The following is a 24,136-nucleotide window of genomic DNA, read 5'->3' on the forward strand; positions in this document are numbered from 1 at the left end:
GAGCAAGGGAAAGGCTATCTCATGGTTTCATTTTAAAAGAAATTTGAGACAAACATCAGAGCAATACCTTATTGCCTAAGGACTTGCTGAAACTGTCATCAGCTGAAAGTATATTAGAGAGATTGAGCTGTTGAAGACTAGTGAATTAGAAGCCAATAATAATTTATGAGATAAAATGGTTATTGGTTTTGATAGAAAGTGCCACAGTTACACAAAGAAACCCATCTAAGAATGAACTAAACTCACACTTCAGCACAGTTACTCAAAAAGAGTGCAATAATACAAATGATGGGAAAGCCAGGGCTAAGAAATGGTGAGAAGTTTAAGAGGAATACACTTGGCAAAATGTGAATGCAAAGACAGATTATGAGGATGAAGATAACCAATGGCTTAATCAGAAAATGAAGGCCTGAATAGATTGGATGAGAGTTCACTTACAAAACAGCTCTTATGGAGGCAGTACATGTGCAGGCTAGGAATGCAGGAAGGAGGAGTGGTAGGTGCATGGGCTAATGATGACGATGATGATGGTGAAGTGAAGTGGAGTGGAGTGGACGTGTGTATTGAGAGGGGGTGATAGAACAGAGGAAGGGGACATTGTTGGGTAGTGTGTTTGGGGACAGTGGGCTAGTGGAGATGAAGGCCAGGAGGATAATGAGATCAAGGGTGTGTTTTAAGGATAATTGCCATCTGGAGGGAAAGATCCTGATGGCATGAGTTGTGATGCAACCACTGAACTCAAGCATGTCATACTCAGCAGCATCTTGTGCCACTGGGTGGTCAACTTTGGTTCTTGACCTCAGTTTGGCAGTGGCCATTCATTCTGGTGGACATCTGCCCACAGAAAATGTTGTACATTGATTGCATCAGAGCTGGTGTATGGCAGGGATGCTTTCACAGGTAACCCTGCCGCTGATGGGATAGGATAAATGTGTGAGAGGACACTGGAGTAGGATGAGCTGGGTAGGTGAATCAGGCAGGTCTTGCACCTGGGTCGTTCACAGCAAAATGACCACTGTGGCAAGAGGTTGGAAGTTAGAGTGCAGTAGGGATGGACTAGGATGTTTTGTTGGCTGGAAGGGGGGGGGGGGGGGGGGTTGACAGAACACCACTTTAGGAAGGGTGGGAAGGATCTAGGGTGATATGGTGGCAGGGATAAAATATAAAGTGAAAGGATTCAAAAAATTTTAGCCATAGTTTTTGCACAAATAGTCATTTTTGTCTTTACTAATAGCCCCACTCTGCTCGCGGGGCCACATTGCACCTCCTGAGCACTTGACCTCAGCCTCAGTGTTGACACCTTTTCCAGAAACCAGCAAACCACCCTTTTCTGGCCATTCTGCTCTCCTTATTGAAACTGTGAGGAATATTGTTCCTCTTGGCCAGTTCAAATGCTGTTCATTGCAGACCCTTAACTGTTGTGCTGAAAAATCTGTTCTCCAACAGCAGGAGATGTGTAAAAAATTTCCTTTTCTTGTTTTGAGGTTAAAAGTAGATTGGAACCCTCCAAATACCTTCTTGTTGCCAGTATCATGTAGATTTTTCTTGAAAACTCTACACTTCAATGTATTCCTTCGAACTTGATAGGTGGCTACAATAGTTTCGCTAACCATGCTGTCCTTCACTGGCTGTATTGCTCTTTACGTGTGACTCAGGTGCCTTCATTGATTTTCTACTTTGTGGTTATGCATGTGAAATTTAAAGATGTGGAAAAAATAAAATAATTTTATAATTTAATAATAATAATAATAATAATATTGTCATTGAATAATTGTTGTATTTATTAAGATTCAGTATTTATAAAGTTACATTCAAATTTTTTCACATAAGAAATAGTAAAAATGGAAGAAAAAATATTAGTTGAAGGTGAGTATACTGGCCACAGGATGCTAACTGGGCCTATCTAGATGCCAGTATGCAAAAGTTATTTTTAGTTTGCGAGGACCTCCGATGAAAAATTTGTCAACGTGGTAATTTTTCAGTAACCACTTTTTCAATGCAGCTGTGGCAGAAAAATCTAATTTGTGGTGTAAATTTGTCAACGTGGTAATTTTTCAGTAACCACTTTTTCAATGCAGCTGTGGCAGAAAAATCTAATTTGTGGTGTAAATTTATATTAACTTCACAAACTAAAAACTTCCCTCAAATCAGAAATTTTCAAAACCGCATGAAACAAGAATGCAAACAATGTGATATCTTGGATCCTCCAGACGACTGTGTGTAACTGAGGGGGTTTCGAGAGGCACCTTTATGCAGCTGCTGTGTGAGTGTAGTACTGCATGGAGTCACAAATTCAGATCATAATTATTCCCACACTGGCCATTATACTTGCTGTTACCCTATTAAGTAAAAGAAAAGAAACATAACTCATTGAGAGAGAGAGAGAGAGAGAGAGAGAGAGAGAGAGAGAGAGAGAGAGAGAGAGAGAGAGGAGGTCGTGTTTGCACCCCCTCCCGCCCCCTGGCAGTGTATAATATTAGATGGTAGTAATATAGATTAATTTGAATAATATATTTTATATACTGTATACAATTTATATTGGTTAGTGAGATGCAGGTTGTGACAAAGATATGGGGCTTATTTTTCAATTGGCGTTTTTGTTACGAACTTCAAGTTGTGATATTGTGCTTGAGTCTACATAATTGAATTTTTCTGTTGTATTCTACACTACAGTAGAATACTGAAGATTAAATAGGTAGAAAGAATGACTAATAAGGAGGTACTGAATCATATTGGAGGAAAAAAGAAATTTATGTCGCAGTTCAAATTTAAAAGGGATCGGCTGACATAGAATGAGACATCAAGGAATTGTTAGTTTGGTAATGAAGAGAGGCATGAGGGGGTAGGCGGTTTGCAGTTGTTAAGGGAGACCTTGGCATGAATACAGTAAGCAGGTTAAAATCGATGTAGGTTCGGTAGTTGTTCAGAAATAAAGAGAATTGCTCATGATTGATTAGGATGGGGAGCTTTGTCAAACCAGTATTTGGACTGAAGACCACAATAACAGTTATATTATGAGGACTTGCTGAAAAGTAAAATTTTTTATGTGAAATACCTTGAAGCTTTTAAACAAAGTGTCTCTATTATTCTTCATGTCTATATATTTATTTCTCAACATGGTCAACCTGCTGACAAACACATATCTTCCAACAAGTGTCCACATTGTTGATGGCATAATTTTAGAGTGTTTGTGTTTGTTTCTCGAACCATAGCCTCACTTGTACTTTCACTACTTCAGCACTGTCAAAGTGAAGTCCTAGAAGGTGTCCTTGAGTTCTCGAAACGGATGAAAATCAGATTGAGCCAGATTGGGACTGTATGGAGAATGATCGATGACAGTGAACCCAAGGCATTGGGTTGTTGCAGACATTGCAGCGCTCATTTTGGTCTGGCATTGTCATGCTTAAGGAGCTCCATGTGTAGTAACTCTTTGAATTTGAAACTCAATTACAGCACGCTGTTTCTCAAGCAACGACATAGTTAATTTACACACCATCATGTTACACGCTACGATTCAGAGTCCTCTAGTGGCAGAGTGATGCAAATATGCAGAAATGAAGGATAAAGATGTAGAATGTTAATAATATACGTTTTATTTAAAAAAGCTTTAAGTGTTTTCACATAAAAAATTCAGAGGAATTACTTTTCAATGCGTCCATGCGTTTAACATTTTGGAGACTAGTCAGTCAGAAGATTATTGGGCATATGAAACCAGCCATTTATGCCATTATTTAAAGTGTTACTGGCACATATATGATTGATGTATATTCAAGAGTAATAGATACTAAATAAGGACCAAGCTTCAAGATTTATTTTTCTTATTTGCTTTAGTTCTTTGATAGATTACAAATTTTAAAATAGTAATGACATAAAGTATAATTATCCTTCCAGAAAAAAGTGGGAGGTGAGTTATTGAGCAATTTATTACTCTTGAACTTCCAAAATTTCTTGCTCGTGCAACAAATGTGAGACATTTGTACCAGAATTACAGCAATCTGCAAAACCTAATGAGTACATTCATGAAATTACTTCAGTACAATCATATTAAATCATCCACTCATGACAGCGGCTGTTAAGTTTGCTAATCTTATTTTTTTCTCTCCAAATAAGTCTATAAATTGACAATAGAAGGTAGTGCCAGTTCAAGAGACAGATAGTGAGACATCCGTACAAAGTTACCATATGAAGAGAGTCCAGTTTTCAGGCAACACGTGGCTAGTGCATTGAGAAAGTAACAGCCTGACCTATACTTGGGTGCGGTCTTTTAACACAGAGTTGTGACCCTAACTATGCTCAGGCTTGATTTCCAAAGTGTTAAGGAAGCCACAGGTATTTATGAATGCTGAGTGTGACGATATGATATTTTTGTATGGGTTTTGTAAGGAAAATTAACTGCAGACTACTAGGTTAAGAAAGCTGTTTTTTGTTGAGACTGGTGCAGTGCCCAGCAGTCTTATCTCTTGTGAACTTCCAAATGAGCTGTGTTGATGAAGTAGAAGACACTGAGTACGTGGAACATAATCCTTCATTAAGTACAAGCAGAATTTCTACGTATATTGGTGGCCCTATATACAAGAATATGGTGGGCACTATGAATGCATGGCCTCTATCCTCACCGTTTACCCCCCTGCGGGTTCGGGGGTTAGAATAGGCCCGCGGTATTCCTGCCTGTCGTAAGAGGCGACTAAAAGGAGTCTCAAACGTTTCGGCCTTATGTGATGGTCCCCTCTCGGGTTTGACCTCCATCTATCTAAATTATTCCGAAGAGCGAGCCAATTGGGGAAGGGCACCTTACATGGTGCACTGTATCCTTCGTGCATTTCGACCTATAGCCGTCTTTCTCGTCGTTGCAATGGTGTCCCGCTCGTTTTCGATCTCTTGGGCGATTACCACGCTGCACTCTGCAGTGTTTCTTTTAACTGTGACGACGACCTTGGCCATTTTTGCACCTAAGATCCAGCACGGTAGCCAGTCCGTTGTGGTGGGGTCGCCATGTACCCTCTTGGTTGTAGCCCCCTGACAACACAGGGATCGCTCTACTGATGCCTGCGCCGTTCACTCCCCACGTATGCCAAGGAGTAGATGCCCATCTCCCTGGGGCATCAGGACTCCCGGCAATGGCCATCCTGACAGGTGGCCTTTGCTGTGGCTGGGTGGCGCCCGTGGGGAGGGCCCTTGGTCGGAGTAGGTGGCATCAGGGCGGATGACCCGCAATGAAGCGTGGTACATCATCTGTCGCTGGCGGCCAGCCGTCAGCAGTCTCTAAGCGTTCGAGAGCCCATTTTAAAGGTAACGTTTATGACCCCAAATCGTTCCCCTCCCTCGCCACACCATGGGAGGAACGACAGGCATTGCGTGACACTGAGACGTATTCGCCCAGATATCTTGTCTGTACCAGAGCTGATGGGGAATCTTTTCTATCCGTGAAGCCGCAGTTCTTTGTAGAGCATTTAGAGGACAAGTTCGGGGAGGTGGAGGGCTTGTCCAAGATGCGGTCTGGATCGGTGTTGATAAAAGCGGCATCCTCTGCCCAGTCACGGAGGTTGCTCAATTGTGACAAGTTGGGGGATGTTTCCGTTAGCATCACGCCGCATAAGAGTCTGAACATGGTCCAGGGTATTATATTCCACCGGGATCTTCTTCTGCAGTCCGACGATGAATTACGCGCCAACCTCGAACGACGAGGTGTTCACTTCGTCCGGCGCGTCCATCGGGGTCCGAGGGATAATCAGGTCGCCACCGGTGCCTTCATCTTGGCCTTTGAGGGTGATGTCTTACCCGAAAAGGTTAAGGTGATGGTTTATCGTTGTGATGTGAAACCATATATCCCTCCTCCGATGCGGTGTTTTAAATGCTGGAAGTTCGGGCACATGTCATCTCGCTGTACTTCCAGCATGACGTGTCGGGATTGCGGACGTCCTTCGCATCCCGATACTCCATGTGCCCCACCTCCTATCTGTGTTAACTGCGGAGAACACCATTCCCCCTGCTCGCCGGACTGTAGGATATTGCAGAAAGAACGGAAGATAATGGAATATAAGACCTTGGACCGGCTGACCTACCCCGAGGCTAGACGGAAATATGAGAGGCTCCATCCTGTGGCAATGCCGTCGACCTACGCCGCTGCTGCAACGACGGTTCTCCCATCATCACGAATCGGCTCTAAGATCGGTCAGCATCCACCGGCCCCCTTGCTTGTGGGGGGCACTTCACACCCTGTTGCTCCTGCTCCATCTTCTTCAGGAGCAACACCCTCCCAACCTTCGGGGACATCAGCTCCCCCTTCCCAGCCGGAGAAGCGTAAGACTTCTTCGGCTGCTCTCGCCAGGAAGGGATCCCTTGGGGACCTCCCTTCGCAAGTTCCGACCAGTGGCAAAGCGGACGCCCGCAAGTGGTTGAAACAACCGCCAGTCCCTGGTCGTCGGGCCTCGCGGTCGTCGTCTGTCCCTGAGACTGACCCAGTGAAGCCCATGCAGCCTGAAGAGCCGAAGGCACAGCGTGATAAGCAGAAAAGGAAGAAAGTCCCCAAGACCAACGGTAATGCGGTGGCACCGATCCCGCCGCTCCCTACAAGCTCTGCCTCTGAGGACGAGGTGGAGATCCTGGCGTCCGCTGAGGACCTCGCTCTTGCCGGTCCCGCGGACGCAATGGATGGCATTTGCACGGATGCTCCATCGGAGGCAGCAGGTGCCCCAGTGGCGTAATCTGCCTTCCCAGTCCCGTCACGCCTTTCCCAGCCATGGACAACACCATCCTCCAGTGGAACTGCAGCGGTTTCTTCCACCATCTAGCTGAGCTCCGCCACCTTATCAGCCTTCACCCTTTCTTCTGCATTGCTCTCCAGGAAACTTGGTTTCCAGCAATGCGAACCCCCGCCCTCCGTGGCTATCGGGGTTATTATAAGAACCGAGCAGCTTATGAAAGGGTGTCTGGTGGCGTCTGCATATATGTCCTTCACACTCTGCACAGCGAGTCTGTTCCTCTCCAGACGCCTTTAGAGGCTGTCGCTGTACGCGTGTGGACGCCACAGGCTGTTACCGTCTGCAGTCTTTACATTCCACCGGATGGTGATGTCTCGCAGCATGTCCTGGCTGCACTGGTCGCCCAATTGCCGCCACCTTTCTTGCTATTGGGCGACTTCAACGCTCATAACCCTCTGTGGGGTGGGTCAGTGGCAACAGGTCGAGGCGCCATCGTTGAGCATTTATTGTCGCAGCTCGATCTCTCGCTGTTAAATGATGGTGCCTTCACACACTTCAGTGTGGCGCATGGCACCTACTCCGCCATTGACCTTTCCATCTGTAGCCATAGCCTCTTACCGTCTGTCCAATGGAGTGTGCATGACGACCTGTGTGGTAGTGACCATTTTCCGATCTTTTTGTCACTACCACAGCGCCACTCTTCTGGGCGCCCTAGCAGATGGGCTATGAATAAGGCTGACTGGGACTTGTTCTCCTCCACTGCCGCTTTTGAGCCTCTCTCTACCGATGACATTGATGCGGTGGTTCAATCGGTCACCACCGGCATTGTTACTGCCGCCGAATCTGCCATTCCCCATTCCTGTGGGTCCCCTCGGCGGAAGGCTGTGCCTTGGTGGTCGCCTGAGATCGCTGAAGCGATTAAAGATCGCCGGCGGGCGCTCCAGCGTCACAAGCGACATCCCTCCCTCGACCACCTTATCGCCTTCAAACGGCTGCGTGCGCGGGCCCGCCTCCTTATCCGCCAAGGCAAGAAGGAGTGCTGGGAGCGGTATGTGTCCACCATTGGCCTCCATGTCACTCCATCGCAGGTCTGGGCCAAGATTCGACGCGTCTACGGCTATCGGCCACCTGTCAGCGTCCCTGCGCTCTCACTGAATGGAGCAGTTTGTACTGACTCCGACGTCATTGCAAATCGCTTAGCAGAGCATTTTGCTACGAGTTCCGCTTCTGCGAATTACCCCCAGGCCTTCCGCTCCATTAAAGAGCGGATGGAACGTCGGAGCCTTTCGTTTCGCACCACCCACCCAGAATTTTACAATGCTCCATTTAGTGAGTGGGAATTTCGCAGTGCCCTCGCTGCTTGCCCTGATACCGCTCCTGGGCCAGATGGCATCCACTGTCAGATGCTGAAACACCTTTCAGTGGACTGCCAGCGGCGCCTTCTCGATCTTTACAACCGTCTTTGGGTCGAGGGGGAGTTTCCGTCGCAATGGCGGGAAGGCATTGTCATCCCCGTTTTGAAGCCTGGAAAGAACCCTCTGGAGGTGGACAGCTACCGTCCCATTAGCCTCACCAACTTTCTTTGCAAGTTGCTTGAACGGATGGTGAGCCGGCGCTTGAATTGGGTACTGGAGTCTCGGGGCCTTCTGGCTCCATCTCAGGGTGGGTTCCGTAAAGGCCGCTCCGCCGCCGACAATCTGGTGAGCCTGGAGTCGGCCATCCGTACTGCCTTTTCCCGCCGTCAGCACCTGGTCGCTGTCTTTTTCGACATGCGGAAGGCGTACGATACGACGTGGCGTCATCACATTCTTTCTACGCTCCATGGATGGGGTCTTTGGGGTCCTCTTCCGATTTTTATCCGCAATTTTCTGTCGTGTCGTACCTTTCGCGTGCAAGTCGCGGCCTCGTATAGTTCCTCCCACGTCCAGGAGAACGGTGTGCCACAGGGTTCCGTTTTAAGTGTCTGTCTGTTTTTAATAGCCATTAACGGTCTTGCTGCGGCCGTGGGAAACTCTGTCTCCGCTTCCCTGTATGCTGACGACTTCTGCCTTTATTACAGCTCTCCCACCATTGCAGCTGTTGAACGTCAGCTACAGGGCGCTATCCGTAAGGCGCAGTCTTGGGCTGTAGCCCATGGGTTTCAGTTTTCGGCAGCCAAGACCCGCGTTATGCATTTCTGCCGGCGCCGAACAGTCCATCCTGAGCCGCGGCTTTATCTTGCCGACGAACTCCTTGCTGTGGTGGAGACCCACAGGTTTTTGGGGGTGGTTTTCGATGCCCGGTTGACTTGGCTGCCTCATATCCGGCAGCTTAAACAGACGTGTTGGCGGCATCTAAACGCTCTGAGATGCTTGGGCAACACCCGCTGGGGCGCCGACCGCTCTACACTGTTGCGGCTCTACCAGGCGTTAATCCAGTCCCGTCTGGATTATGGGAGCCTGGCTTATGGCTCAGCATCCCCATCTGCGTTACGGGTGCTGGACCCAATTCTCCACAGCGGGATACGCCTTGCCACTGGTGCTTTCCGCACCAGCCCCGTGGACAGCGTACTAGTGGAGGCAGGTGTACCTCCCCTGCGGTTCCGACGCCAACGTTTGCTGGCCGCTTATGCTGCCCATGTTCTAAGCTCGCCCGGGCATCCAAATTATCGTCTCCTGTTCCCGCGATCGGTCGTCCATCTGCCAGATCGTCGGCCCCGGTCTGGTTGTACAATAGCGGTCCGTGTCAAAGAGCTTCTCTCTGGGCTTCAGGTTTTCACTGTTCCACCTACTTTCCGGGCTACTTTGCATACACCCCCATGGTGTGTTCGTCGCCCTTGCCTTCGGCTGGACCTGGCACAGGGCCCGAAGGACTCAGTCCCTCCAGAGGCCTTCCGCCGCCGCTTTTATTCTCTCCTGGCCACGTATCAGGGCTCTGGTATTGTCTACACTGACGGTTCGATGGTTGCTGGTCGTGTCGGGTATGCGCTCACTCTAGGGGACCGTTCCGAACAACGTTCCTTGCAGGATGGCTGCAGCGTTTACACTGCTGAATTGGTCGCCATCCTTCGTGCCCTAGAGTATATCCGCTCCTGCTCAGGTGAGTCCTTCGTTATCTGTAGCGATTCCCTGAGCGGTTTACGAGCTCTCGACCAGTGTTTCCCTCGTTCTCGTTTGGTGATGGCTATCCACGAGTCTCTGCATACTCTTGCCTGTTGCGGCCGCTCTGTGGTCTTTGTGTGGACCCCCGGTCATGTCGGTATCCCGGGTAACGAACATGTTGACCGCCTGGCGAAAGAGGCCACCAGCAAGCCATCTCTGGACCTTGGCCTCGCAGAGACTGATTTGCGGGCAGTCTTCCGCCGCAAAATCTTGGCGCTATGGGACGATGAATGGCGCGAACTGACAATGTCCAATAAACTCCGTGCTGTCAAGGAGACGACGGCTGTGTGGCGGTCATCCCTGCGAGCCACTCGCAGGGACTCGGTAGTTCTTTGCCGGCTCCGCATTGGCCACTCCTGGCTGACACACAGTTATTTACTGCGCCGGGAGGACCCTCCTGTATGTCGCTGCGGGGCGGCTTTGACAGTGGCCCACATTCTGTTGGCCTGCCCCCTTTTAGCTGTGGTCAGGCAGACATTTGCGCTGCCTGATACGCTCCCTGCCCTTTTAACAGACGACTCCGCTATGGCTGACTTAGTTTTACATTTTATTCGGGCAGGGGGATTTTATCATTTAATCTGAGTGTTTCTGTTTTATTTTATTGTTTTGTGTTGATTCTGGCCTTTGGCCTATGATTTTACACTGATTTTTTAATGTGTTTCTAAGTGGTTGGCTTTTCCTTTTTTATTTCTATGGTCGGCCAACCACCGTCATTCTCTATGTGGTTTTCGTTCGTTTTGTCTTGTCTTTGTCTCAGTCTCTCCTGTTCTGTATCGTCTGTGATCTCTTCTGTTCCTTGTTTTTATTTTCTGTGGGTGTTCTTTGTCTTTGGAAAAAGGGACCGATGACCATAGTAGTCTGGTCCCTTTAATCCCCCAACCAACCAACCAACTCACCGTTTACAGTGAATTCAACATTTTCAAGAAGAAGATGAAGGTAGATGATTGGAATTTTTATTGTTGGCTAATTGCAAATCACTGACTAATTCCATTAATACTGTTTACTCATGAAGCCATTTTCACTTGTGACTATACCAGTAACTCTTGGAATTCACATCAATTGTCTGAGAAAAACTCACATGCCTGTGTGGAAAAAAACCAGTTTCAAGAATGCTTTTGTGTAAATGGGTGGTGTGGTATGGTTGACAATCAATTAATGGACCTGTTGTGTTGCTGCACAGTCGTACAGGGCCCTGCTATCTCAACTACCTCAATAATGAGCTTCCAGCGTTATTGGAACAGGTTCCTTTGGCTACGAGGATGGTATTTTTTTTGAACATGATAAGACCATTGCACATCTGCTCATTATGTGAGACACCATTTATACCTGACGTTCCCTGGAAGATGGATCAGCCAAAATAGACATGTCTCATGGCCACCAAAGTCCCAGACCTTACCCTTCAGTTGTTTGCCTATGGGAATGGTTGATAACAGAAGTGTAAAAGAAAAAGTAAACTCAAGAGACAAATTTATCATTTGACGTAGAATTTCTGAAAAATCAATGTTTACCTTAATCATTTGCCTTTGCTTTACGTCGTCTGTGAGTATTTGTTTGGTATTTTATCCATCCTCAGCAAATGTAGTTGTATATAATGAAATAATAAGCAACCAGTTGCATAAAGGAAATTGAATTCCTTTTATGCAACTGTTGCTTATTCTTGTGTTACATATTTGTTTGGGTCACATTCTAACTGCTGTATCTCTGTAGCCAACAAAAATTGAACACATTTTATTGAATATTTTATTACAATTAGTCTATAGTGCTACCCCCTAAAATATTTGTATACAGGGTCAATCACCTAAAACTTGCACCTCAAATATTGCGGAAATTGCTATTGATGAGTGATTTTCACAGAATGTATTGGTAGTCACGGCCTTGTATTGTTAGCAACCAGTATACAGATTGTAATAATACTGAGATAGTGTATTATTTCTGCAAACATACATTTTTTTTCAAATGGAACAATGCCTATTGACATCAACAGACTCAAAGTAGGGAAAATTAGAATGTCAGTGGTGTTTGTTGCAGGATTCAAGTGTGAATCATTTATGAGATATATTATTTTAGATAGTTGCCACACTGACACTTGTGTAATATCTGTGGTAGCACACACTAAAGAACAACACAGTTGCATACACTAGTTAATGTGGATTCTGACCAGTAACAAGACAACTGACCATAACGGGTTGTATTCAAAATGATCACTGGCAGTAGCAATACACACTTCCAGTCTGATATGGAACGATTGCTGCACATGTGCTAGCATTGCAGCAGAGATGTCTGAGCAGGCTGCAGTCATTGCATGCCATCGGGTGTAGTTGGTGTGTCCTTGCGGACAGCGTCTTTCAGCTTTCTAAGCAGAAAAATGCCTGCAGGCACAAAACACAAATGGGCCAGTCAAAGCGTAGGTCCTCTGTGTTCAGTTCAACAATTCGGAAACAATTCGTGAAGACATACTGTAGAACTTCATGCACTATGGAATGGATAGCCATGTTGGACCACAGGTTCCTCGTAGTCTGAAGTGCGTTCAGTGTTCCATCTATGCTAAACGAGCCTATGAGCTGACAGTTCACTATCCCACACCACACACTTACACTCCATGGACATTGATGTTCCACCTGATGAAGCTATCGGATTTGTCAAGAGACCAATAATGCATGTTTCGGCTGTTTACCTGGCCATAATTAAAAGTGTCTTCATCACTAAACAGGATACATGATATATCTGGAGTATCCTGTCTTAATGCCTATGTACAGAAGTTAGCACGATTCTCACAATCATTTCCAAGCAGCTCTTGATGGAGAGAGATATGATAGGGATAGAACCCACGTCGATGGAGAAGATGTAGGACACTTGCCTGACTCGTACCACTTCTCCATGCGACTGCGCAGGAGCTGAAGTGCGTATCAACTGCCACAGCAGAAAGAACATTAATTTCCCCTCATCAGTCATCATTTGTTTCCTTCTGTTATGTTGCCTGGGCATTACACTACCATTTTCATGTAACCGGTTGAAGAGGATGATAAATAATTGCTGAGAGGTTGACATGTATTGCGATATCTTGTTGCATACAGCATACAAAAACGAACTGCATTCTTTCTACACATTCCATTCACCATGAGCATGTCATTTTTTTCTGTATTGGTAAATCTGATTGTCCATTCACGACCTACTGCCTAGACTGTCACAACCTGACTGACTAGCAAGTCACAGTGCACTTAAGGAACACACAAAGACCCTTTAAGCAAACATAAGAACATTGTACCTGGCAACTTTACAGGTTGAATGGCACAAAAAAATGTTGTTGTGGAAACTTTGTACAATATGGTATCTTGTAAACGACTCACAGTAGACTCCTTCAACAAACACTAATGACATTCTGTTGTACCCTACTTTTAGTTTGTTAATGTGAATAGGAAGAAGTATATAGAGGGTCTGTACAAGGGCGATGTACTTGAGGACAATATTATGGAAATGGAAGAGCATGTAGATGAAGATGAAATGGAAGATATGATACTGCGCGAAGAGTTTGACAGAGCACTGAAAGACCTGAGTTGAAACAAGGCCCCGGGAGTAAACAGTCCATTAGAACTACTGACGGCCTTGGGAGAGCCAGTCCTGACAAAACTCTACCAAGAGCAAGATGTATGAGACAGGCGAAATACCCTCAGACTTCAAGAAGAATATAATAATTCCAATCCCAAAGAAAGCAGGTGTTGACAGATGTGAAAATTACCGAACTATCAGTTTTAATAAGTCACAGCTGCAAAATGGTAACACGAATTCTTTACAGACAAATGGAAAAACTGGTAGAAGCCGACCTCGGGGAAGATCAGTTTGGATTCCGTAGAAATGGTGGAACACGTGAGGCAATACTGACCTCACGACTTATCTTGGAAGAAAGATTAAGGAAAGGCGAACCTACGTTTCTAGCATTTGTAGACTTAGAGAAAGCTTTTAACAATGTCGACTGGAATACTCTCTTTCAAATTCTATAGGTGACAGGAGTAAAATACAGGGTGCGAAAGGCTCTTTACAATTTGTACAGAAACCAGATGGCAGTTGTAAGAGTCGAGGGACATGAAAGGGAAGCAGTGGTTGGGAAGGGAGTAAGACAGGGTTGTAGCCTCTCCCCGATGTTGTTCAATCTGTATATTGAGCAAGCAGTAAAGGAAACAAAAGAAAAATTCGGAGTAGGTATTAAAATCCATGGAGAAGAAATAAAAACTTTGAGGTTCGCCGATGACATTGTAATTCTGTCAGAGACAGCAAAGGGCCTGGAAGAGCAGCTGAACGGAATGGACAGTGTCTTGAAAGGAGGATATAACAACAAAAGCAAAATTAGGATAATGGAATGTAATCGAATTAAATCGGGTGATGCTGAGGGAATTAGATTAGGAAATGAGACACTTAAAGTAGTAAAGGAGTTTTGCTATTTGGGAGCAAAATAACTGATGATGGTCGAAGTAGAGAGGATATAAAATGTAGACTGGCAATGGCAAGGAAAGTGTTTCTGAAGAAGAGAAATTTGTTAACATCGAGTATAGATTTAAGTGTCAGGAAGTCCTTTCTAAAAGTATTTGTGTGGAGTGTAGCCATGTATGGAAGTGAAACATGGACGATAAATAGTTTGGAAAAGAAGAGAATAGAAGATTTCGAAATGTGGTGCTACAGAAGAATGGTGAAGATTAGATGGGTAGATCACATAACTAATGAGGTGTTGAATAGAACTAGGGAGAAGAGGAGTTTGTGGCACAACTTGACAAGAAGAAGGGACCGGTTGGTAGGACATGTTCTGAGGCATCAGGGCTCACAAATTTAGCATTGGAGGGCAGCGTGGAGGGTAAAAATCATAGAGGGAGGCCAAGAGGTGAATACACTAAGCAGATTCAGAAGGATGTAGGTTGCAGTAAGTACTGGGAGATGAAGAAGCTTGCACAGGATAGAGTAGCATGGAGAGCTGCATCAAACCAGTCTCAGGACTGAGGACCACAACAACAACTACAACAATGTGAATAGATGTTGTTCCATTTAAAAAAGTGTGTGTTTGCACAAAAAATACACTTTCTAAATATTACTACAATCTGTTTATTGGCTAATAATACAAGCCCTTGACTACCAATCCATTCTGTGAAAACCAGCTGGGGTGGCCGAGTGGTTCTCGGCGCTACAGTCTGGAACCGCGTGACCGTTACGGTCGCAGGTTCAAATCCTGCCTTGGGCATGGATGTGTGTGATGTCCTTAGGTTAGTTAGGTTTAATTAGTTCTAAGTTCTAGGGGACTGATGACCTTAGATGTTTAAGTCCCATAGTGCTCAGAGCCATTTGAACCATTCTGTGAAAACCAAACATCAATAGCACTTTCCATTTCTGCAATATTTGCAGTGTAAGCTTTAGGTGATTCACCATGTATGTGTGTGTGTGTGTGTGTGTGTGTGTGTGTGTGTGTGTGTGTGCGTGCGTGCGTGCGTGTGTGTGTGTGTGAGAGAGAGAGAGAGAGAGAGAGAGAGAGAGAGAGAGAGAGAGTGTGTGTGTGTGTTTGAGAACTGATTAATATGTGGATGGTGTCTTTCAGGTGAACATGGTCGGCAAGATTCCATGGATCCAGCAGAAGACTGGAATAACAGTGAATGCCGATGTCATCAACTGAAACCATTGGAAAGACGAAGACGGCGCGAACATCAGCGCTGCCTAGCTCATTCTCTTGTGGGGACTCCTAATTACATTGCTCCAGAAGTTTTGCTGCGAACAGGTTACACACAATTGTGTGACTGGTGGAGTGTAGGTGTTATACTTTATGAAATGCTTGTTGGTTCACCTCCATTTCTTGCTGGAACTCCTGCAGAAACACAATACAAGGTTAGTATTTTCAGTTCTTTTTATACTTCGGTATGACTAATGATAGCAAAATTTTAGGTTCTTTTATGTTGAATGTTATGTTTCTAGTCCAAGGAAGTTTGCATAAGCATAATTTCTTTTTACTAGTAATGTTGAATTTTCGTGCAGTTAAGTAGAATTTGATCATTAACTTTATGTTTTCATTAAAAAAATTGCTCCTTTGAAATATATACTTAATTTCCTTGGTATTATAATAAAAGTTCCATGGAGTTTCACAATGCGGTTTGGGGTTGCTGGCTGTCCTTTCTATGCATCTGATCCAGAATATTAAGTCTTCATAAATTTTGTAAGCTTTTTCACTCTTTCTTCAAAAGATTGTGAGTGTTATCGCCTTTCTCTGAAGGCTCTGTTTTTAGTATAGGACTTGAACTTTGCTGGACTGAAAAAAAAGTAATTTTTCATTCAGCACCATGACAGTTGCTGATTTGGTATTGCTGAATTGATCACATATATCTGACATTTTGCCGATGTTTGCCAGTATGTGCCATTAATTAGCTTGTGAAAAATTAATTTTTGATACATATTTTATATTGTACGTTTCTCCATTTTCTGAGTCTGTGTCACCTGGCCACCAAGAGCTGTTGCAGGACGATTTGATTCACGGGTCCAGTTATACGGCTCCTTCCATGTATAGCAATTTTACGACTATGACGAGTGGGGCCTGAAGATGGCTTCAGTGTAATGCCGAACCTGGTAGCACATAGAAGTTAATTTGTACAATACATATGGCTGTTGGTAAATTATTGCATCAAGAAGTTCATGCCAGCCATCGTCCCATGATCCATAATGGATCAACGAAGACAATCAACATCTGTCTTCCCAAGTTCTGGGAACTGGGGTGATGCAAAACATTTTTTGATGTGTGTATTTAAATGAACTAGATGAGTGTCTATTTACAAGGAACTAGTTATTAGTTCACTGAAAAACATTTTTAGCAGTTCCTCCTGTTGCTGTCTCTCTAACAGGATTAATTACAACATTTCTGACATATGCAAAAAGTACCAGCTCAGCTTTATCTACATTATATGGAAAGTTATTCTCATATTTCAGGCATAATAGTGGTTACAAATAGGATCTGTTGGGACTTGATTTTATTTGTGATTTTTGTCCTTTCAACGTGGTTTTAAACACCCAGTGCTATTTTTTCATTCTTTTTGTCAAGTATGATTAAGACCACTTGTTTGTAAAACCATTAATTCCACAAAACCTGAGCTGTCCTTGAGAGAGTATAATGCCCAGACAGGTTCTAAAAGGTACCAAATACCATGTATCATTCTTACTGACCAAACTATGCCAGCATCCCCTTGAGCTGCACATTGTATTATAACCACAATAAAACACATTAGAATTACAGTATTTGTTTTTTTTTTTGTTATTTATTATTTGCGTAGAGGCTTACAATGTGTAAAATAAGACTTAAAATGCATCATTGGCACAAGATTAAAATTACACTTTTCACTGTATTTTATCCCAAAACACTTTTACTATTGCTGATACAGGCTTTTAGGGAGTATAAGATGCTGCAGACTGTAAGATGCACCTTAATTTTATGCAGTTTTTTTAAAAAATATTTTTTACCATTTTTATTATTAGATTTAAAAGCCAGACAAAAAAAGTTTTTAGTTCATAAAACTGAACTGACCTTTAAAATTCCTAAAAATTGTCATCTGAACTTTCTTCTTCTTCTCCTTCTTCGCCACTTCATATATAAGGTGGTCTTCACTGCCATTGTGAGCATTACTTGCACCGCATTTCTTGAAAGATTTAACGATAAAGTCTTCCCTCATTCTAGACCATAACTACCTTATACAGTGACACACTGACTAGAATAATGTAATTGCATAGATAAAAAATCTACTCTCCAAGTTGTGGGAGGAGAACACACACACGAATAAAAAGGTTTTACAAAAAGGAGCCACTGGCTTTGAAAGTTACCATAAGTAAAACCTTTTTTTATGTATGTGTTCTCCTGCTGCTGTTTGATGAGTAGATTTAATATCTATCCAATTATATTATATTGTCAAAAACGGATTGATTGTAGATCGATTGAAAGCTCCCTTTGGTGTGAATTCATGTCGGGTTTTGTCCATCATCCATTTGTTCCATTTCTCCCTCATGTACGCTTGAAATGGTTTATTTACCAAGCCATCAAAAGGTTGCAATTGTGAAGTGAGCCTTCCCAGAATAACAGCAAGGTTCGCATTTCCCTGTCTCAATTTCTCTTGCTCAGAATTTTTCAATTGACTGCTAACTGATTTAGCACAAGAAGAGAAATCTTCTTTCATAAAGCACATTTCCTTCTCTCCCACACTCTGTTAATCCATAATTTCATACCAGCCTTGTCCATCCAACCCTAGACATGTACGTGATTGTTAACACCTGGCGGTGTTTCAGAGAATTTGGCATTGTTTTGCACTTGAAAATTATCATTGGATTAAGTTTAGTACCGTCAGCACAGCATGAAAGGACAACAGTGTAGTGCATTTTTTTGTATCTACTTGTTTTTATAGTTACAGTTTTAGCACCTTTCACGGCAATAGTTCTGTTACTCAGTTCACCAAATGTCAGAGGACTTTTGTCTGTATTCAGTATTTGGCTTAGTTCCACATTGTTTTCCTTTCAATGTTGAATAATAAGGCAACGGAAAGATAATATTTTCTCTTCGTACTGTCATGGAATTTTCTGAGGTATTTTGGTTTTTGTTCGCATGCCAAGTCCGTGACGATTCATAAATCTGTTGCACTAACTGCACCCTTAAAGTCTGTTAAGTTCCAGTGCTATCTTATGAGAGTGTATTTGAATCATTTTTGTATTAATTCCAATACCATTTTGACGGTGGCTTTGAGTCCATTTTAATATGTTACCTTCTTGTTTTGGCCATTTTGCATTCAGTCTTCCTCATTTTTTTCAGTTCTTCTTTACTAATCTGCCAGTTGTGAATGGTTTCTTTCTGTAGGCGGATGGCCGAAATGCCGCTCATATGCTCTGTTTCTACACTGAAGTGCCAAAGAAACTGATACAGGCATACAAATTCAAATATAGTGATATGTATAAACAGGCAGAATACGATGCTGCAGTCGGCAATGGCTATAATGAGACAACAAGGGTTTGGTGCAATTGTTTGATCGGTTACTGTTGCTACAATGGAAGGTTATCAAGATTTAAGTGAGCTTGTATGTGGTGTTCTAGTTGGCACACAAGCGATGGGACACAGCATCTCTGAGGTAGCGATGAAGTGGGGATTTTCCTGTACGACAATTTCATGAGTCTTCTGTGAATATCAGGAATCCGATAAAACATCATGTCTCTGACATCGCTGTGGCTGGAAAAAGATCCTGCAAGAATGGGACCAACAATGGTTGAAGAGAAGCGTTCAATGTGACAGAAGTGCAACCCTTCTGCAAATTACTGCATATTTCAATGCTGGACCATCAACAAGTGTCAACATGCAAACTATCAACGAAACATCATCACTTTGGGCTTTTGGAGCTGAAGGACCACTCATGTATGGTTGATGACTACATGACAGAAAGCTTTATGCCTTGCCTGGACCCATCAACATCGACATTGAACTGTTGATCCCTGGAAACATGTTGCCTGGTTGGACGAGTCTTGTTTCAAATTGTATCGAGTGAATAGATGTGTACGGGTATGGAGACAACCTCATGAATCCATGGATGCTGCATGTCAGCAATGGATTATGCTAGCTGGTGGAGGCTTTGTAATGGTGTGGGTGTGTGCATTTAGAGTGATAATGGGACCCCTGATTTGTCTAGATATGACTCTTTAACAGGTGACACATACGTAAGCATCCTGCCTTGTCACCTGCATCCATTGATGTCCATTGTGCATTCTGACAGACCTGGGAAATTCCAGGAAGACAATGTAACACCCCACAGCTCCAGAATTGCTACATAGTGGCTCAGGAACACTCTTCTGAGCTTAAACGCTTCTGCTGGCCACCAAACTCCCCAAACATGAACATTATTGAGCATATCTGGGATGCCTTGCAACGTGCTGTTCAGAAGAGATTTCCACCCCCTCGTACTCTTATGGATTTATGGACAGCCTTGCAGGATTCATGGTGTCCGCTTCCTCCAGCACTACTTCAGACATTAGTCGAGTCCATGCCACGTCATGTTGCAGCACTTCTGTGTGCTCACAGGGGCGTTACACGATATTAGCCAAAGAGGTTTTTTGGTTCTTCAGTGTTTGTTCTTCTGCATGTGCTATTACTTTCAATTTATAGCCCACATCATATGAATACCTTTTATTTTTTCCATTGCAAAAAAAGCTATTAACAAAAATTTTGTGCTGTTACCTATAACACAAATCACTAAATTCAGGTTCACTGGCACTGTAGATTGCAGTGACACATCATTGGCTGGACAGTGTTCAGGGTTTGTGATGATGGGACAGGAGAAGACACTGTTAGCAAGCTTGTGGATCCCTGCAACTCATGTTCATCGCATTGGTGCACTGCTGCTGCCAGTTGAATACAGTGTGACAAGGTTGAGATAGGTTTCCCGTGGCATCAAATATATGTCCATTTTTAAGACTGATGAGAATTTTAAATCAAACACTGGACATTTTTATATTAATGTAGAGTATAAGATGCACCTGAAATTTGGAGGCAGTTTTTCAAAGAAAAAAGTGTGTCTTATAGCGCACAAAATATGGTATCCGTATTCATAACTGTAAATAACAATTAAAAGTAAACCCTTAAAATATGACTATTTCAACATTACATTAAGACAAAATTCAAAGTAATCTCATTGCTCATTTGGATTTCCAAGAGTTTCTTGGGAGATGTTCCCTATTGATTCACATTGAACTTTTTTTCAGCACCTGTTCAGGGTACTACGTAGTGTCAGAAATTTCCTTAACCATTGTTTTATCCTCCTCTTGCAGTGAGTTACCTACAGATATATAGATTGACCTTATTTTGCAACGCCAAAATGTATTTAAACCAAGTAAGCTGTACTTTAGTTTGAATTGATACCATCTTTGAATAAGCTGACAGCAGCATACTAGCAAGAATGAAGAAGAAACAAAAAAGTTTTTGTAGTGTTTATTGCTGTCAAAGATATATTTAAAAAAAAATCTGAGAGAACACACAAGTGTTTGTGGGTAATGACAAGCCTCAGTAATTGATTTCCATTAATGACATTCATCTGAATATTTATTATTATGGCTTTTATTACCCTTGTCCTACACCACAATTAAAAAAAAAGGGGGGGGGGTGTACTTTACCTCATATGACGTGAGTTTATTTTATTGTTTTTTAATTAACATTATATTAAACTCTCATTTTTTTGCTCGTACATGTTTAGTTTGATAACATAAAGACAGCTATTCTTTAAATATGTACAAAATTTGTCGTGCACCCATTTGTGTTATGAAAAACGGTGTGCTTGCTGGAGGGTAAAGTATACATGACTTTAAGTGATCTATTTGAAAAGAATAGTTATCTGATCACTGATTAGCACATATTTAACAGCATTTATGTAAAAATATGCTTAACATTTGACCAAATATGTTGAAGCTTTGTGTATTGCATAAGGAAGTTCATAATTAGTAGAACAAAAATATAATTCTTTTGATTTTAATGCAAGTAGACAGTGTTATTTAACACAAAGGAGTGGAAACTCACACATTTATTTCTGATTCAGGTAATACATTGGGAGACAACACTACATATTCCAAAGGCAGCTAATTTGTCTCCTGAGAGCAAGGATTTGATTCTGAAACTGTGTACATCTGCAGACCGTAGACTGGGAAGAAGTGCCAGTGACATAAAGTCTCATCCATTCTTCACTGGCATTGATTTTGAGAAAGGTCTTCGTCGACATGTGCCACCTCACATCCCAAAAATTCATTACCCAACTGATACATCTAATTTTGATCCTGTTGATCCAGAAAGATTGAGAAACTCTGGTTCTTCAGGATCTGACAAATCGGAAGATTATTCTGACAGTGGACGGCCTTTTCACGGTTTCTTTGAATTTACTTTTCGAAGATTTTTTGATGATGGGGGAGGTCCTTCATATTCTAGGATTAGTCTTGATGAAAATGACAATCAAGGCCCTGTGTATGTATGACATAAGTTGGTGAAGGACTACACTGGTAACGTAGATGGTAGTGCTGCAGTACTGTGGCAAGCAATGCTAACCTGTGATACACTATGGCGCTCTCCTGTTTTTGAGGGTTGCTATTAGTGAAAAATATTTTATTATAAAGTAGTGAAGTGGCCCAGCCTTGAGGCATAATTTTAAAAGCAGTTTAGGTTAAAGTATTCACAACTTTTGTTGTACAAGATGATGATTCAAAAATTGAATCATGTAGTATTTGTGTATAATTTTTAAATACTGTGAATCTTTAAACCTTAATTTTGTAAATGCAGCTGTTTAAAAAATGGAAGCATTTTCCCCATCACCATCAGTCCATGAATTATTGGTGCTCTGTTATGTGAAGGACTGCAATTCACATTGCCATTCTGCCGTATTCTTAATTCTCTTCCATGTCTTGTAGCTTTAAATGTGTGTTATTTGCTGTGTCCTATGTTATTATCAGTTTTCGTAAGAGTGATAAGATTTATTGTGATGTGTGTAATACTTCCCAATCCCCACATTTTTTGACAAGTATCCATTTTAACTGTCTTTTTTTTTTCAAAAAAAGAGGAAAGATTGGGAAGGTTTTGATAAGTGTTTTGTGTTCTAATGTGCACCAGTGCCTGTTAACTGAAGCCAGTATTCTGTCCACTGCTGTGCCTTAAAGTCATTTAGATATCGAGTAAATAATATGCATATAGTGTATAGTTGTTGTTGAATTGTTGTGAAATTCTAAAGTGTCTTGACTTTTCATTGTTAATAACATTTGTGCATACGATTTATAACATGTTCCGTTATAATAATAGTGCTCGATTACTCGTCACACTATTCTCTCTGCCGTGTGTGTGTGTGTGTGTGTGTGTGTGTGTGTGTGTGTGTGTGTGTGTGTGTGTGCAGTTTCTTGTCTTGGAGGGAGACAGAGAGAGCAAACTCGGTGAATTATCTGTAAGCAAGTTTGTTTTATTTAACTTCATAAAGTTTTTAAGAGTTACTACTTTAGATGCAGCAGTATTATACACAAGTAAACAGATTGGAGTTGTTATTTAAATTTAAATTCTAACCATTCTGGAACATAAATGCCTTACAATGGAATTTTTATCTGGAATTGTAATATACTTGTTAGATTTAAGTTTGCCATTGAACTATTTAAATCTTTTTTATTATTATTATTTAATAAATTTACAAACCCGCTATAAGCTGGAAGAATCTATAGGGAAGTTAAGACAATATTGGTTGAAATTTGTGGACCACTGTTGTAATTTTCCTTTTTTTCTTTCCTGTGCTTATTTTGAGAAGAGATTACATTGATGGAAAGTAAGTTGTCTTGTAACCATTATGTTATGGTTTTCCCCAATTAGATTACAACAGTCTGACACATATTTCCACCAAAATATGCTACTTCTCTGCATCACTGATGTTCTCAGTACTCGCTGTGAATCACTGCTATTATAGTTTGACAAACAGGCAACTTGAGTGTTCATACTGCACAATTCTGTGATCATCAGCTTTGATTTTCACTACATTGTCAAGTAGTGCCAGTCCAGATGTCTTTGTGCAGATGCAAACCTATGATGCCATTAAACATTTTACACAGTAAATTTGTTGATGTTACTAATATTATACATGTAAGTGTAATGCTTTTTTCCTTCCTTCCAATTTATATTTCTTTCCTTTTTTATGTAGACTGAAAGATTTAGATCAAAGTATTTTAGTGTTTTGAAAGCCACCACATGTAATGTGTTGCTATTCCGGTGATATAACTTAAGAAATCGAAGTATGTTCAGCTGAATATGTCAGATAGTGTGAGCAACTCAATAAAAATGTAAGGTTGAAAATCCTTTTGAGGGGTGACAAACTGTCATTGTGGACTGAAATCACACAGATGTGTTCCATTTGTTATGTAATTTGTGTTAATGCTGTTGCTGTCATTGTTATTGCTTCAGATGATGTAAAGACAGGTGTATTCCATGACCTTCACTGAGTCTTTTCATCCATGTGGCAGTCTTGTACATAAAATACACTATTTTCATGAGATATAGCTTAGTGCTCTCTTCCACCTCTTAACCGTTCCTTTCTAGATTGCCATTGCTCTTGTATATTCATGGCTGCTAAACATTTAAGGAAAATGGGCCTGGTCTGCAGAACTTCACAGTACGTTACACAACTTTATTTTTTGGATTAAGTATTCTTTGTATTTTATTGTGTTTCAGTTTTTCAGTATCCATATAAAAAAATCACACATGCACATATCCATTCAAGGGATAGCTTGTCAATTTGTAAATGTACG

The 24,136-nt window shown here is 42.4% G+C and overlaps 1 protein-coding gene across 2 annotated transcripts in view; it reads left to right on the top strand.

The window, feature by feature from the left end:
- The window catches only part of LOC124711208 (serine/threonine-protein kinase Warts-like), a 210,151-nt gene extending 186,268 nt beyond the window's left edge, over nucleotides 1-23,883 (top strand). For both annotated transcript variants that reach the window (XM_047241157.1, XM_047241166.1), the window contains exons 7-8: nucleotides 15,417-15,700; nucleotides 21,412-23,883. In XM_047241157.1, the coding sequence (XP_047097113.1) occupies nucleotides 15,417-15,700; nucleotides 21,412-21,840 (713 nt within the window). In that variant the 3' untranslated portion in view covers nucleotides 21,841-23,883. The remainder of the gene's footprint in view (nucleotides 1-15,416; nucleotides 15,701-21,411) is intronic.
- Nucleotides 23,884-24,136: the final 253 nt, after the last annotated feature.

This window comes from Schistocerca piceifrons, chromosome 1 (genome assembly GCF_021461385.2).
Source record: "Schistocerca piceifrons isolate TAMUIC-IGC-003096 chromosome 1, iqSchPice1.1, whole genome shotgun sequence".
Classification (NCBI taxonomy): domain Eukaryota; kingdom Metazoa; phylum Arthropoda; class Insecta; order Orthoptera; family Acrididae; genus Schistocerca; species Schistocerca piceifrons.